Source organism: Myodes glareolus, chromosome 26, assembly GCF_982192425.1.
Source record: "Myodes glareolus chromosome 26, mMyoGla1.1, whole genome shotgun sequence".
Classification (NCBI taxonomy): Eukaryota; Metazoa; Chordata; class Mammalia; order Rodentia; family Cricetidae; genus Myodes; species Myodes glareolus.
Genome location: NC_142051.1, coordinates 42,725,019 through 42,742,328, shown reverse-complemented (window position 1 = coordinate 42,742,328; position 17,310 = coordinate 42,725,019). Strand labels below are relative to the sequence as shown.

At 51.6% G+C, this 17,310-nt stretch overlaps 1 protein-coding gene across 3 annotated transcripts in view; it reads right to left on the bottom strand.

Moving 5' to 3' along the window:
• Positions 1-881: 881 nt before the first annotated feature.
• Chst11 (carbohydrate sulfotransferase 11) overlaps positions 882-17,310 on the bottom strand; it is a 197,478-nt gene continuing 181,049 nt past the window's right edge. For all 3 annotated transcript variants that reach the window (XM_048418211.3, XM_048418210.3, XM_048418212.3), the window contains exon 3: positions 882-5,769. In XM_048418211.3, the coding sequence (XP_048274168.1) occupies positions 4,915-5,769 (855 nt within the window). In that variant the 3' untranslated portion in view covers positions 882-4,914. The remainder of the gene's footprint in view (positions 5,770-17,310) is intronic.

Below are 17,310 nucleotides of genomic sequence, written 5' to 3'. Positions count from 1 at the left end.
TTTCCCTAGTGACCTGGACCTGTGGTGGTGGTGATGGTGGTCTGGGGGCATTGAGGGGTTGTGCCCACATAAGCTTTATTCTCTGCACTTCCTGCAGTGTCCGACAGAGGGCGCCCACGACACTAGCAGAATTTCCTACTGATTGGCAGACTGCACCCCCTCTCTGAGGGAAGCAGGCATGAGCCAAAATGGGGCTTTTCTTTCCTTAAGTTGCTTCTGTCCCACCAACAAGAAAAGTAAACTAAGACACCATCCATGAAGCTGTAGCGGGTGATGTGGTCAAAGACACAGTGGAGTCTGCAGTGGAGTCTGCAGTGGAGTCTGTGGTTTCCTAGCTGTAGGAACGGGCAGTTGAGGGGGCTGGAGTGATGGCTCACTGGTTAAGAGCAATGGCTCTTCCGAAAGACCCAGGTTCAATTCCCAGCAACCACATGGCCGTTCACAACTGTCTGTAACTCTAGTTCCAGGAGATCTGTCATTCTCTTGCATGTAAAACCACAATGTACAGTAGAAATAATAAATCATAAAGAAAGGAAGGAAGGAAGGGTGTAGGGTGTGAGGACACATTAGCCTAGGTTTGCACACTGGCTCTGCCACCACCCACAAGGGTCTTCACTGCCTTGTTTTTGACACGGTGGCAGGACCACACTAGGCAGCGGGCTTTCCAGTGAGTACAGACACTTCTATAGAAGAGTGAACAATGTCGAGCCTCGTCCATCCAGTTAAGAGGACCTGGTCATTGGGCAAGAGGGGGGTTTATTACGGCTGAGTCATGTTCACACTCACACATGAGCTGGGTGACCACAGGCTGAAGGGTACAGCCCACCCCACTCCACGCCAGTCTCAGCAACGAGCCACAAACAGATCATACACAGAACACAGATTTTTTTTTCTTCAATTTAATTGAAGTTACTTAGAAAAATAATCAGGCTTGAATGGCTTTTCCTGGAGGAAGGTTCGGGAACATTTCACGCGTCTGTTGGCAACATGGAATTCAGCTTCTTTAACAGTATAGTAAGATACAGGGAGAGAATTCTACAACAGGCCCTCAACTGCATACAAATATGTAAAAAAAAACCACACACATACACACACACTCCACAAAGATGTTAAATTCTATGTCCATATGCCTTACTGAGAATGCTCAGAAGAGAATACGGATACCGCCTTTTGTACCTGATGAGAGCAGACCAAAATTTGCCTGCTGCTGGCCAAGGGCCCAGTTGGTTCTAGAAGGTTCTGTTGCCTATTCAGAGGGTCTGTTTAGCTGTGGTGGGGAAAAGACGGGGGATGCTGGTGGGCAGAACCTGGGGGAGTGGCGGGGTCAGTCCTGCTGACGAAGAGGTGGACCACGATGGGATTGGGGTGCTAGGAGAGCACAGGCTGGGGCGGTGTGTGTGTGTGTGTGTGTGTGTGTGTGTGTGTGTGTGTGTGTGTGCATAGACTGTGCATATGTGTGTGTGTGCACAGCCACGTGTGTACGTGTGTGTGCAGAGGAGGTCTGGGCAAAGGAAGCGCGTAGGAAAGCGAGCACAGTCCCTGTGGCTTTGTCAGTTGAAGCAGAATAGTAACGCAATGGTTATCTGAGCTAAGTGTCTTCAGGCCTTGCACAATGTCCCAGAGCTCTCTCGGAGCCTGGCCTAGTCTTGTGTGCTCGGGAGGGCCGGCCAAAGTGAAGCTTCTGGGTCCCACAGTTCTCCTTCAGGCTGAACCAGCAGGAGAGAAAGGCTTGCCCTTGGGACCAGGCGGTCTGTCCTGAGACCCGGACAACGGGCTGTCCCGCTTCCCAGACCAGCTGAGAAGGGCATGGGGTGGGGCAGGGGAGGTTGCAGGCAGAGACCCCTGTGGCTGATATTCTAGACATTTCCAATAAAGGGGTAGGCTAAGCAGGAATGTCTTTGTCATTCTACTCGACTGTACCTGGTCCTAAAAACACAGCTGTGCCTTTGAACAGGACTCCGGCTCAGAGCTGGGACGCTGGCAGCTCCTTTTCCGAGCTAAGCACGAGAGGCAAGAGAAAGTCTTTGCAACGTTTTCCTGTAGAAAACACTTGGGTTTCTAAGCACACTTCACCGACGGATGTCTTCGGCTAGGGACACAGAATACTTCCTACATTCTACAAAACCGTTGAACCAATACATGTTTTTAAAAATGCCACCAGAAAATAAAACGCGCACACAAAACAGGAGAGGCCCTCATCCCAGAAGCACAGACACATGGTCCCCCTGAAGGACGATCTTTCTCACTTCAGAGAGAGAAAACGGAGTAACGCCATCTGCACACGGCACTGTACCACAGATGAAAGACAAACAGAAATGCAAAACACGAAAACCAACACGAATTTCCATTTAAAACCCCCCGGAGCACGCAGTTCCAAACTGTGGGTGGAAGTGAGAAGTGTCTGTCATGAGGCCATCGTCCCCACTGAGTGGCCTTTAAGGCCAGGAAGCAGGGGCTGTTTCTGTGTCCTTATGGCACCTCCACCCCTCCACCACAGCCAAGACTTCCCTCCCTGTGTTTGGAGGGACAGGACAACTGTCTGGGGGCAGCATCCAGATGGAGCCATCCCACTTGGGTAGAGCCTAATTCACTTTATCCTCTGTCCCAGACAGACGCTGTGCGGCTGTTTCTGCTTGTTTGTCTGCGGAGGGACCTAGGAGGCAGTTGTCAATCCTTGCAGACCTCAGACAGGCTAGCCCACCCTCACCAAAGGCTACTGTGTGAAATGCCAGCTAAGACACTTCTGCCGTACGGGACACCGGGCCCTGCAGCTCAGAAATGCTGCATTCTCCCCGATTCGCGAGGCAGACCACGTATGTATGAAAGGCCCTGAAAAGTCCTGCAGAGAGGAACCTGACTTAATTTTGTTTCCTAAGGATACGAGACCACAAACCCCTCCAAACTGATACCCGGCAGAGCCTGGGCCCTGTGGAGCACTCCTTAGCGACATCACACAGAATGCCCCATCAGCAGGAGGTCAGTTTTGGAGGACAGGGATGGCCAGAGTCTGTCACCGCTCTTGGTCAAACACATGACATAAATCTATCTATCAAAGGCGAGGGGAGAGAGACTGGGGAAGGTACCTGCGTTTTATAAATAGCTGCTGTCAGCTGCTCTGGCTCGTATTCCCCTTACATTAAATAATTTCCTCCGTGAGACAGAGAGAGCCGCAGCGACGGCTGCTCCCAGGCTCGCTGTGAACCTAACAATACCATCTTAATAGTTTCTGTGAATAAATTATTCATTATTTTGTTTTTCAGAATAGTCTCACCCCTTCACTCTACACAGCATCAAAAACAAAAACAAACAAACGAAACCAACTAAAACACAAAAAGCAAAATTTATACCCCACTCCCTCCCCAATCGTGAGAAATATTATATACAGCATCTGCTACCTACCCGGACACTGGCTGTAACAGGATTGCAGCTCCTGAGTCAACTGAGCAGCCTCAGAAATGACTAGAAATGAGGACTAGGTCTGGGCATTGATCAGCAAGGAATAGGAAACATTAGTTTCCAGCGTTCTGGAGGAGAGGGAGCATAGGTTAAGATCCTGGGCAGCTGTCCTGGATGCTCTGTCAAAGCAGGTACATGGAAGGGTGTGCATATGCCTGTGGGTACCAACAGTCCACCTCGGACCATCATGCCTGATTTCGCCAGTCTCCAAACATGTGCAGTGCATGCTTCTAAGTGGCAGGCAGAAGATGTAGACAGGCCTTCACTGTAGGAGGCACTTCCCCCTCCCTTACCCGAAACAGACATCACTAATCGATCTCAACACACCTCCATTCACGTCTGGAGAAGACTGAGGCTTACAGGCTTCTGCTACCCAGATACTGCAGCTAGACACACATGATCAAATGTTTCTGCCATTTCTTGTGTTGGGCGATGAACTTAGGTCACTCAGTGAAGTGGACCGACCCAAATGTGTGGTTTTCAAATTTGTGAGCTGTAGAAAAATGCAAATTTGTTGGGGTCACAGACTCTCTGAGCCACTTGAGAAGAGTCCAAATCTCACGTGAAGACCGTGAGGGTAGGGGCTGGTTCACTGTTGAGCAGTTTGCCCTGTGTTCACATAAAGCTTGCTGAGAGCCAAGGTTACTGGGCTCATTCAATGTTCTGCCTGCAGGCAAGCCTGGACAATAGTAGATGCTCAATAAATATTTATCAATATAAAGTAATAGTTACTCTTCACCAGAACTGGAAAGTGCCAGTTTAAAATTTCCACAAGAAGCCTATTCTTACAGATTGGTAATTTTGGTGAACGGAAACTGCCGCCATCCACTCTCTACTTGGGTTAAAACCTTTCTATTTCTTTACTGCCAGGGACTCTGGGGTTCCCGCAATCCATGTGAACCGCTCCCGCCCCACTTCTTAGTGCAAGGACAATTTACGTATTTCCAGCAGGGTTTCTTGAATGGTGGCATCCACACATCCCAGCTGCTGTCACCACGGGATTCCAGGAGAGGACAGCGGGGAGACAACCACACCCCCTAAACGAGCCACAGCCAGCAAAGCACAGACCACATTCTCTTCCAGAAAGACACGAGCAGTCTGCTGCCACAGAAAGAAACCTATACAGAGATCACGTTTAAATTACTATAAATAAGAATCATTAGACTTCACGGAACACACAGTTTGCGGAATCCACCAGGACACCAAGACACCTTGGAGACAGTGTTGTGGTTTCCACTTCTAAAGAACAGGGACGATCCACCCCGCTCCCCTGCGCAGACAGCTGTCCTTTCCCGTGGAGGATTTAAATAATTCTTGCCATGCCGCTCGCAGCATTCCCCCCGAGACATATTAACTTACAAAATAACCCAGTATCCATAGAATTCTTTTGACAAATAAAAATCTTAAATTAAAAAGCAGGATTCTCTCCCTCTCTCCCCCAACCGCCCCCCCACCCCTTTATTCCAATTTCAGGTAGTTTGGCACTGAGTAATTGAACATTAAAAAGTCCAGTTTGTAGACTTCGTAGAGCTGCGTCTGGTGCTCGGCGCTGATGTTCTGGAAGAACTCCGTGGTCATCTCGTCGGTAGTTCTGGTGGACTTTGCATAGGTGGGGAACTTCAGGTAGCCGCTCACTCCGGCCAGCTGCAGCACGTAGTTGGAATCCTCCTCCAGCGTCTCGTACTTGCCCACGAGGTCATAGTGGATGTGGCAAGGGTGGCAGAGGGAGTAGACCGTCTGCCAGTGCTCGTTGAAGGGCTCCTCGCGCTGTGTGTGGGGGTCGATGAGGTAGGCCACAAACTCCTCAAACTTGACGTCGTCCCCCTTACGCAGCGCCTCCTGCGTGGCGTTCTTCCGCTGGCGGCGGATGATCTTGGTGCCGTACCGCTTGTGGAAGGAGGTGTTGTACTTCTGGGTGAACTTGTTGCGGTAGGCAGACACGAGCCTCTCGAAGGGCTCCCGCACGAACAGGAACTTCATGTAGCTTTTCAAGCGGTGGTTGATCTCTGGGATGCTGTACTGGTTGAGGGTCTTCAGGTTGGCCGAGACGTGGGCCTCGTTGGCTGGGATCTCCATGGGATCGCTGTACTTGCCCCGGCCGCTCAGGACCATCATGAGTCTCTTCCAGTTGGTGCACGCCACCTTGGGCACGTAGCAGTAGATGAGCTCGTGGTCCTCGTCCACCACCAGGTGCTTCAGGTCATTAGGGGTCAGCACCCTACGCTTTCGGCTCATGGCGCTGTTGGCCCGGCAGGTGTCTGTCACTTGGTCCCGTCTCATCTGGTGCAGGATGGCAGTATTGGACAGCTCCAGCTGCAGAGGGGATAGAAGAGGGAGGAGAAATGAGTGCTCATCTAGAACATTCCTATGTGGTTGCAATGGTTGCTGATCCATTTATTCAAACAGTTATCTAGACCATGTGAGGTGCCCAGCTTTCCGAGGCAGGGTGAGGTGAGACTCAGCCCAACTGCTTAGCGTGGGAGGCTCCATAGAGGCCAGAGGGGAAGGCCTGGGAAGATGTCTGTGTTCTCTGAGAGCAAAAGGCCCTCCCCAGGGCTAGTTAGTTAGTTAGTTAGTTAGTTTTAACTGTCAACTTGATACACCCTAGGATCATTTGGTAAGAGAGTATAAATGAGGAATTATCTAGACTAGAATGGCCAGGGTCACGACTGTGGGGTACTGTCTCCACTGTTAACTGATGTAGGAAAACCCAGCCCACTGTGGGCGTCATTGTTCCATCTGGGCTCTGTTCTACAGAGGGGTGAAAAACACTAGCAAGTGTGCAAGGATGCATTTATTTCCCTCTGCTCCTGACCGTGTCTTCACTTGCTTTCATATCCCCCCAGTGACAGGCAATAGTCTAGAACCGGAAGCCACACAGATCCCCTTCTCCCCACTAAGTTGCTCTTGGCCAGAGTATTTTATCACAGCAACGGAAACAGAGCGAGAATGGTCGGTCATTCCCAGTCAAAATCTGATCCCGTTACCCCTGAGGCTGTCATTGAGTACCAGGACCCTGACGTCACATGGTGGGACCTAGGATATCTAGGGTGGGGCTTGTTATCCAGAAATGCTTAATGGTTTCAAAAGGTATCACCACTACGGCTGGAGAGATGGCTCCACCGTTACGAGCACCGTCCGCTCACCCGAGTTCAATTCTCAGGGCCTGCATGGGGGACTCACAACTCCTTGTACCTCCAGTTCCAGGGCATCCAACAGCTTTTGTGAGCAACGTGCATGCACACAGTACACAGACACACTCTGCAGATAAGACGCCCACACACGCTGAATAAATCAAATCACCACGACAAAAACACAAAAGTGACGGAATTCCTACACAAAACTCTCGGCTCCAGGATCCCACCCGGCCTCTCTGAAGCCTGGTTTTTTTTTTTTAGGGGAGCCCTGAACAGGCTGGAGGAGGAGGACGAGTTCTTGGCTTGAATGCCAAGGCGGACATGGAGAGACCTCGGAGAGTAGCCTGAATGTCCGCTCGGGGGACAATGAAGAGTTATGACTTTAACTTAAAAACCCATTAATGTCCCTTCCTCCCCCCCCCACCCCGCTTCCCCGGATGGCATTCTTGTCTCCAACCAGGGTTCAAAGGAGCTGTAGCAATGGTCATGAGCAGGAGCTGCCTGAGGGGCTTGGATATCTGAGGGACAGCTCTTTGGGGACAGCAGAAGACATAGGTGGCAGTTTGTTCCTTATCACTGGAAGAGGACACTGTTGCTTGCCAGCCCAGTCCCAACCGTTCTACAAAGCAGGGGTTTGCAGGTGGCTCTGTCGGGGAGCGGCGCTGGAGAAGAAATCTCTTCCGCATTCCCACCTTTCCCTTCTTCCTCTTTTTTCCCCCCTTTAAAGGGGTTTGAGGAGATCATAGCATAGGATTTGTGTGCAATTTTGAGGATCTTATTCAGTTGTGAGCTTCTGAACAACAGGAACACGGGGGAAATGAGACAGAATTTCCTTGCTCTTGTTATCAAAGAGAAACACATTTCAATTGTTTGGGGGCAAAGGATGTACCAGATCTAAGGGATTCAGAAAATTCAGTCAGGGAGGTTCTTGGATCCAGTATGCTCAGGACGGAGCCTTCATAGGGCTCAGTCTTCGGCTGACTGAATGCCAACACTGGTCTGCCAAAAGAACGCGGTGATGTGTACGCTCCCCTGTTCCTCTCAAGGAAGGAGCCCACTGAGATTCTTACAGGGGCTGCAGAATCCATGAAAAGAACATCTGCCCTGCGGAGCAGCCCTCACTCCAGCCCCGTCACCCTCTCCTCAGCATCAATGATAGTATATGCTTGTGCTTCTCAAATGTGGGCACGTGTGGAGGTCACAGCGTCCCGACTACTCCCTGGCTTCCAGCCAGACCTGGAGATGCGGAGAGGTGGAGGGCCTGCCAGTGTTCCTCTGCTAAGACTGAGCAAGATGCCACAGAGTGAGATTTAACCCACAGCCATGTATTCCCTGACAGTAACGGAGACTGAATTCTTAGATCAAGTCTCTCAGGGTGGTGTCCCCTCGAGGCCTCATTCCTTGGCCCATGATGGCCTCTCCTGCTGGTTCTTCACACTGTCCTTTCCCTCGGCAGGCACCCCCAAACCAGCATACCATCCGGGCAGCTCTGGTTTTCCTTAATGGTATTGTTAAAGCCCTGCCTCCAGTTCCAGTCATACCCTAGGGTCCTTCAGGCTGGAGAAGTTAACACGGATTCAGTGGGAGAGAGAATTCCACCAAATGCCAAGCGTGGCTGCTGTGCTGGGCCACGTTTTGAGGGCTGCAGATTTATGCTGTTACGGTGATGCTCTAACATCTTGGACCAATTCACGGTCGTCCTTAATGACAGAACACAGAACCCAGTTTACTATCAGACGCCAAGAGACTCTACCCTCGCCTTGCCACCAACTCCTTTCATCTCCCTGTGATGTCCTCAAAGTATAGGCCAGGGGAGGGGCGGAGCCTAGGACGTCCTGAGCACAGCTCCTGGCTCTGGGCTGCATCCGGCATGCTTGATTTGATGTCTATTTTTACTCTGGACATTTTGAAAGCCAACTGTAATTACTGTGAGGACCAGGCTTAGGGGGTGTTTTAAGACGTCTTTAAAGTTTTACAGTGTTTTATCTTAAAAGAAAGAGTCCGCCTGCCTTGTGAGGTCTGCAGTCTCCTGGGATGCAAGACCCACACCAAAGCAAGCAGCACCCCCTCGCTGCCTGTGGTTGGAGAGACCCAGGGAAACGGAAAGCCCGATAAAGAGGTAAATCTGGAAGCTTCCAATGACTCCCCACCTGTTACAACTGTTGGCTTGGGTCCAGGCTGGGTTTCCCAATTAAAAAATCTGAATGCAAGGCTGCAGGGACGGCTCAGTTGGTGACTTGCTTGCCTGCGGGAATGAGGACCTGAGTTCATCCCCTGAAACCCGCTTTAAAGGAGCTGGTTATGGTGGCACACACTTGTAACCCCAGGGCCGTGGGGCTGAGATAGTCCTTCCCTGTATTTCTCTGGTACTGCAGACACCCGTCGTTCTGAGTTACAGGGATGGTGACAGCGCCCGATGGATGGATTTGCTGACGAAACCACAGCCCCAGCAAACACAGGCACATGTCTACTAGCTGTGTGTACTACCCGCGAGTCACCACTGGGCCCCCACTCTCTGAAGTAGGCATCATCGTTAATCCTGACTTACAGATAATGAAACTGAGTCACTAGGAGAACGAGCTTGCTCAAGGTCATGAACCAGAATTGGGGCTGAAGTTCAAGTGCTGGAAGAAGCGCTGAGACCCTAACTCATGAGGCTCCTGGGGTCTGAAGACACACCTGGGAGTTACCGTCGGGTAGCCACTTGGGGACTCAACCCTGGCATTTCATAGGTGCCTGTTAGGCTGGGTTCTACTCCTATCCCAGAGGTTACCGGGGACTTCAGGGCCCTGGTACTGCCAGGGTAGGAACCTCGGCTTCATAGGGTCCAGGGTCAGCAGATGAACTAACCTGGGATCTGGGTGTGAGTTTTGTCAAGTTTCACCGGATCTGCTGGGGCTGGGGTTGCCTGTGAGTAACCAGCTGGTGTCCTCTCTGGCCTCTGACAGTAAGGCTTGCAAGAAGGTGGCTCTTCTGGAGCCCCTGTTGTACCCAAGCTAGCTGCTTAGTTTGGGGACCCCGGGACAAAGAAAAGCCAGGTGGGCATTCTGAGGAAAGCAATCAGTCGGTGTATTAAGAGAAAGCAATTGTCTGGCTTGCATGCGTGTTGTATACCTCCTTGCATGTCGCAATTCACTCGCTCTGTTCTCAACCCCCCCCCCAGAATGCTAACTCCTGGGGTGCAGGTGTCTCCCACTGTCGTTGGTCCTCTGCTGTATAACAAATCCCCAGCACATATATATAGTAGATATTCGAATGTTTGTTGAGTGAATGTGTGAATGCACGTATGCACGAGACACTGCACACATGCACGAGTGAATAAGTACATATACTCATGCGCACGTAATGCACGCACGAAAGAATGAACGAGTGAATGACACCGGTATGAATGAATGAAATGGGAGGCGGAGACTGTATAGGTTCTTGGTGACGGCAGAGGCTGCACGCTCCCTTGGTGTCTACATCTGTCCTAGCTCATCTTCCCATGGAGGCTGTGGGTCAGAGCCTGAAGCACAAAAGCATTAGCAGACGGGCTCTGGGTCCTGGCTCCGACTGCCACCGCTCTGATGAGGGGAGAGAGAGCCCTGTGCTGTCTACCTGCCGAGTGAGGTCAGGAAACGGGAGCCGGAGCCCTCAAACCACACTGGAGGGTGAGGACGGAGGAGATGCAGGGGGCTTTGCACAGGGCACGTGCGTGCGCCTTGGGGTTTCTTTCCAGGAAGCAGCTGCAGCTGACGGGGCCTCATTTACATCTCAGACCCACTGCTGGGGCTTCCGGGGAGGCTTGGGCCTTGTGAAGAGCGGTTAGGGCACAGGAATGGGGCCACTGCCAAGCGGGACTGGCTTCCCATGAATGGTGGCCCAGAAAAGGGACAATGGTAAGGAAGGGACACAGAGTAGGAGGCTGGACCCCGAGACGGGTTCTGCACCTGCTGCTGACACACTCTGGGGACCTCGGAAGTCACTGCTGGCAGGAGCAAGGATGCAGGCTGGAGGCTGCCAGCTCCCGCAAAGGGCTGGGCTGCCTGAGATATTCCTGGGAGGTAGGAATGGTGGTGGTGGGTGTGGCTTGGCCCTGCAGGTTCTCCTAGCCTCTGACTGGACACTTGACTGTGTGGATTCGTTCCTGCCTCTCTCTAGGGACACAGTATCAGTTCTACTGAACACGCTATCTGAGCATCCCCCGCCCCCAGGCCTTGGTTACCCACCCTGGAGCATGGGGACAGTAACTGTGCAGTTCTCAGGGCTGTTTTGGGGACGGAGGGCTCAGAGAAAAGCGCACGGCGCCATGCCCGAGTCTCCAGGAACACCACGGAAGTAGAAACTCTCGGTTAAAATCGCTGTGGAGGGCTGCCTGGGAAGGGGCTGGCAGCAGAGCCGGACAACTGCACACCTGTGACTGACCCTTCGTTCAGCATAGGCGGGAATCCACCCTAGGAATCGGACTGTATGGTCGGAGTAGGTGGCCCAGACACCGGCTCCTGACCACAGCCCTGGAGTCCTCCCATCACACCCGCTGTGGTGGCTTTGTTCCACCTGGAGAACCGCTGACTGAGCGTCTTTCTCTGGGTGTGCGCTCTGCAGTGAGCGTCAAACACACATCTGTCATCTGCACACAATGCCTGTCTCCTGGCGATCTGGTGTCTCACTGACGGAGAAGATGGACGGGTGTGACTGGCAGCCGGGCATTAGAAGAGCAACTTTCCAGCTACACAGAGAACAGCTATCAGCATGGATAAACGCACTGTAAAGCAGAAGCGGACTTCAGAGCGCTAGAACCGTGCGTGCGTGCATGCGTGCGTGTGTGCGTGCCTGTGCACTTGCTGAGGTCAACCTTGGGTATCATTCCTTAGATGCTGTCCACCTCCCCTTTGAAGACAGAGTTTCTTGTTGGCCTGAACTCACTAGGCTTGCTGGGCAGTGAGCCCGGTCACCCACCAGTCTCTGCCTCCCTAGTGCTGGGATTAGAAGCACACGCCACCATGCCGAGCTTTTTACGTGGGTCTAGGAATTGGGGCCAGGTTCTCATGCTTGTACAGCAAGCACTTTACTGGCTGACCTATCTCCGAAGCCCCTTTCTCTTAATAGAGGAGTAGGTTTCGATAACACTCCATCTCACATTTCTGAAAGTTTGCATGCACTATCCCTGGCGAGGAGGAGGCTGGGATTGGGCCAGCCCAGCAGATAGAGCCCCAAAGTATTCCCCTCTCTCCCACAGAGCACCCACAAACCTGTGCGGCCCCGAGGAGCCACGCCCAGCAGCAGACCCCTGTCTTCAACAATTACATCACCATGAACGAACACAGTCAGGACCTTTCTGGTCTCCAGGGCTGCTGGGGCTGGTCCACGCAGCCTTGTGTTCCGAGCATTGGTGCCCGATACTTGGAGGATTCATAAGGAGGGTTTGCTTTGTGCCAACATGTTAGCATCTCTCTAGTGCCAGCTCCTGTCTCATCTCAGGGAAGATGACCTATCTGTGGTCCTCACGGCAGTGTACCAGGAAGGCCACAGGGCGGCGCTACTGGGACCAGCATCTCTGAATTCACTAGTTGAGAAACGTCAGCACCTGCGGTTTTTAGGTTTCAAAGGAGGACACACAGTTGTGCACAACAGCCACACAGACAACCTGGAGCCCAGAGATGAGCAAGACACCCAACCTGGGGACATCAGAGGTGTAAATACCACGTAGTTTGAAGATTTTTGAACTACTGCACATGTGGGGGTCGGGTAGGGGGGTTCACAACCCAGGGCTGGGACATTCCTTTGTGATCATCTATCCCCAACCACAGGTTTTATTCAGACTCTGGTGGATGCTTAGCTCCCTTATTCCTAGGATGCAGCAGTTGGAAGAATCTTCTCCTTCCATCCAACCAGCAGCTGCCTGGGATGAGCCAGCCAGGGGTTCGCTGCCATGTGTGTGGTTCTAGCCCATCTCTGTGCACCAGCGGAAAGCACCCTCCACTTCCTCTGCCTAAGTGGCAGCCCCTCCCCTCCCTTGTTTGAGTTCATTTGTGTGCAGGTGCACACTTGTGGAAACCAGAGGTCAATTTCTGGTCATTCTCCAGCGCCATTTTCTCCCTGTCTTTTGAGGCAGGGTCCCTCACTGGTTGGAGCTCTACTGGCTGACTAACAGTCTCCAGGGAGCTGCCTGCCTGTCTCCCCAAGGCTGAAGTTACAAGCGAGCACGGTCACGCACGACCACCATGCCCAGCTTTTTAATGTGGGTCCGAGGGGCTGATTTCAGGTCTTCAGGCACATCACTGACCGAGCCACCTCCCAGGACTCAAGAGGGATTTCTGTGAAACCTGTGGGGTCAGGATGGCTGCAGATACCGAGCAGGTGGCCTAGTTTCTTAACCGTGACAGGGAACGTGGGCTGTGTACTCCTGGGCTGGCCTGATTTGGGAACTCATTAAAATGAGCAAAGAATGGGGAACTGGCAGATTTTCTTTTAAAGGACAGCGAGTTCCTCTCCTTGGGCTAACAGGAGAGACTAAATGAATCCATTTCTGGATATAATATTTAATGGGAAATGGACGCCTTCCACGGAAAACACTGAACACACCCTGAGGGAATTTGCTTCGCTTGGCAATGGCTGCCCAACTGGGGTGACTTTGGGTCTGCAAGTCAAGGTCAGATTCTATAGTCAGGACGTGAATCCTGACAACAGCAACAGAACTTGGGTCAGTCATTCCCACCCTCCCAGACTCAGTTTCCTCGCCAGTAGAGTGGATGTCAATAGCATTACACACCCACAGGCTCTAGTGGGTGCTTATAAGGCTTTATAAATCCACTTTATAAATTCATCTGGTTGCACAGCATTTGGGAGGCAGAGGCAAGTGGATCTCTGTGAATCCGGCCAGCCTGGGCTACATGGTTAAACTCTGTGAATCCGAAGCCAGCCTGGGCTACAGAGTTAAACTCTTATCTCCAAAGAAGGAAAAAAAAACCCACCTTATTTATAAATTGTTGGGTTTTGGTATGGTGTGTGTGTGTGTGTGTGTGTGTGTGTGTGTGAGAGAGAGAGAGAGAGAGAGAGAGAGAGAGAGAGAGAGAGAGAGAGAGAAAATGTGTGCTGTGGTGTGCGTGTGGAGGTCAGAGGACAACATCATTTGAGAGTTGGTTTTCCTTTTCTTCCATGGGATCTAGGGATCAAACAGTCCCTCTGTTTGGTGTAGCAAGTATATTTACCTACTGAGCACAGTTCCAGGCTAGACACATTTCAGGGCGAGAGGATAGCTTGTGGGAGGGGTAGCCTGAGGAAAGAGAGAGACTGCTGGGCAGTGTGCAGGGATGAGGCGAGGAGGGAGACTGGGTCAGACCAAACTCCCTTCTTGGGCCTCTGTGTGCTCATCTGTAAAATGGGCCAAAAAGGACCACGGCTGAAGGACGGCTGTTGAATCAGACACCAGCAGCAAGTTCTGTACCAAGTGCTGGTGCCACACGGCAGGGAAGATGTGAAGGGGGAGAGAGGTAGTTTACCTGTTTGAGTGACAGTGCTGGTTCAGCTTAGGAAAAAACTCATTGGTTTTCCCCAAACTGGGGTGTTCATTAAAGCCCTGGAAAGATCAGAAATAGGCTGGTCAAAGGAGAAGCCAACTGAGGGAGGTTGGGGGACAGAGGGCAGACTTGAGCCAAGATCCTGGCTGACTCAATCTGTGGTATACCTACAGGTGCGCTCTCTCTCTCTCTCTCTCTCTCCCTCCCTCCCTCCCTCCCTCCCTCCCTCCCTCCCTCCCTCTCTCTCTCTCTCTCTGTGTGTGTGTTTCCAGGGCCTTGTAAGTAGATCAACCCATCTATGCTGGATCAGCTCAGGGGTGGGTGGGGAGGACCCGTGCAGAGGAAGCTTCTCAGACATAATTACACGAGTCACAGAGGAGGGACGCTGGGAACTGTTTTTGTACTCTAAGTGGCATTCTCTGTGTCAAAGCAGTGAACAGAGAGAGGCTCAGAAAAGCAAGTAGGTCTGGGGCCTGAGGATGGGTCCTGTGGGGACGGCTGGCTGTCACAAATGAAAGGACCTGCTCTTGATGTAACAGATGCCCCCAGCTCTGGGGAACAAGGGCTGTTGAGAGCAGGGACAGCCCTGCAGCCCCCCAGGGGAGAAGCCGGTGTCTCTCTGCTCCCTGCGAAGCTCAGTTTCTACTTCCCCTGCCTGGTAGACATTTTAGGCCAGGCTTCTGTGCAGACTCACCTGGTAGGGATTCTGTCTGTCTGACTGCTTGTCTGCCCCCCCCTCTCTCTCTGTGTGGGTGTGTGTATGTACGTATGTGTGTGTGCGCTCGCGCGTGCACACAACCTCAGGTTTTTATGTTTTGAGACAAGGCTTCTCCTGAAGTGGAATTCACTAACTAGGTTGTGCTGACTAGCTGGTGAGCCTCAGGGCTCTGCCTGCCTCTGCTTCCCCAGTGCTGACATTATGAAGTGTGTACCACTACGCATGCCTGGCTTTTCACCTGGGTTCAGAATATCAACACAGGACTGCATGCTTTCATGGCAAGCACTTCACTGTCTCCTCAGATCTGTTTTTTATGAAAAACATTAAAACAAACAAACAAATAAACAACAGCAAAAAGATCCCTATTGTTTGCCAAGAAGCAGCCAGAATACCCCCACTCAGTGTACACTGTGCTGTCCTGGGGGAGGCATTGGGAAGAGAGTCAGTGAGAGGTCTGGAGAGAAACAAAGATCTAGGATATTCTGACGACATGATTATTCATGAACATATCTATGACTCCAAAGTGTCTGGACCAAAGGGGACTACACATTCACATACAGGCGTCTGTGCCCGGTGTCCTACCAAGTACCTGCCATTCTCCACCTTGAGGTGTTATTGTCAGCGATGGACCAGCAAACTGAAGGTCAGAGTCTAGCATGGTTGTTGGATCCAGAGACTCACAACATCAAAGTGACCACACCCAAAGTTATCCCTGCTATTCTGTGCTGGGTACTTGTCTTTGGCTCAAAGAAGGCTACATGATTTTGGCTTTGTCTGATCCACTCAGGAGAACAGGTTGCTGTGGTGTAGCTTTTCCTCTGAACTGAGACATTCCCTCCAGGTGCAAGGCCAGGAAAGGAAACCTGGAGGACTTAGGAAGTAAAGAAAACTCACAAGTCTTAGGAAGTCCCTAAAACAGAGAAGACTTGCGAGGCCATATGAGACATAATGTTTGCTGGGGGGAGAACTCTCTGGTGCAGCTGCCTGCGAGTTGTACACAGAGATCTAGGAACTAAGCTTTCGGGAGTTGTCGTCCATGCTTGGGTGGACTTTTTGGTGATATGGCTGCCTCTGAGTTACCTACACCCATGTATATAACCTCTCATTCATACTTACATAACTAACTCTGATAAGGCTAGGGTCTCTTCCTTCTGTGCCTGCCAGGGGTCTTGGCTTCCCCTCTCCTTGCCATCATTAGCATCAACGGCGCAGTGATCAGCCCCAAGAAGAGCTGGTGTTGGGGGAGTGCGAGGTGATGCCCCTCACCAGCACTATCCCAGCTCCGAGTCCAGCTTGGATGGTCACAGTGCCACTGTGATGTGTGTGTATATAATATGCATGTACACATTTTTATGTGTTTATATGTGTGTATATGTATAAATGTGTTTGTGTATGTGGTGTTGTATGTGTATATGTGGTATGTGTGTGGTCTCTTGCCAATTGCCAGGACCTGAGTGGAATGTCACAGTCACAGACCAACTGGCCCAATCAGGGCCCTGCAAACCCTCAGACGAGGAACAGGAGGCCCAGGAGAGGCTTGCTCTTGCTGACAGGGAATATGAGCAGAAGCAAGGATGAACCCCCCTCTCCTATCTGCTCTTTTGGAAGTGGGTCTGCCTCGGCAAAATTCAGCTCTTTCTTTCCCTTTTACTTCTTCTTTTTCTTGCCTACTATAACTATTAAAATGAGTCTGGAAACTAAAGATCACTGGAGGCAAACTGTGAGAATAATAAAAGTTCCCAGTTTCTCATTAACCAGAGCCACTGCGCATGCCCTGCTGAGGCCACCCAGCTTCTTTCTTACGCTTCTGTTGGTCTCAGATCCACAGGCCAGATGTGATCTGTGTGCATGTGTGTAGTAAGCGCATGTCTACATGTTTGTGTGTGCACATGCATGTGTGTAGACGTGCATGTGAGAGGCTAGAGGTTGACCTCAGGGTCTTTCTTAATTGTTCTTCACCTTAGTTTTCAAGACAAAGTCTCCCTGATTCTGCAGGACTGTCTGGCAAGTGAGCTGCAGGGATCCTCCTGTCTCTTCTTCCCTAGCAACAGGAGCACAGACAGGTACTACTGCCCCTGGCTTTTTATATAGATGCAGGGGATCCAAACTCAAGTCTTCATGCTTGCATGCCAGGCACTTTACCAACTGAGCCATCCTCCCCCAGCCTCTCAGGCCACCCCTCCCCATCCAAAAACAAAGCGGGAACAGGAAGGAAGGAGATTACATCTTGAGCTGATCCCTGAGGCTGAAGGAAGGTGTTGGTGGCTGCTCATCCCCACACCCAGCCCCCTGTCCCTCCAGCCTCTGAGTTGGTGGAGTCTGGGAAGGTGCATAGGACAAGCCTCTGCAGGCAAGGTGGGGCCTTAGGACAATCAACTGAGCTCAGGACTTCAAGGTCCTGCTAACTCTTGAGTTGAAACTGGGCCAAGAGATCACTCAAGCTATGAAAAGCAGAAGACACACTCCACACAGGGCTCCACAGGGCACAAAGCACCATGGG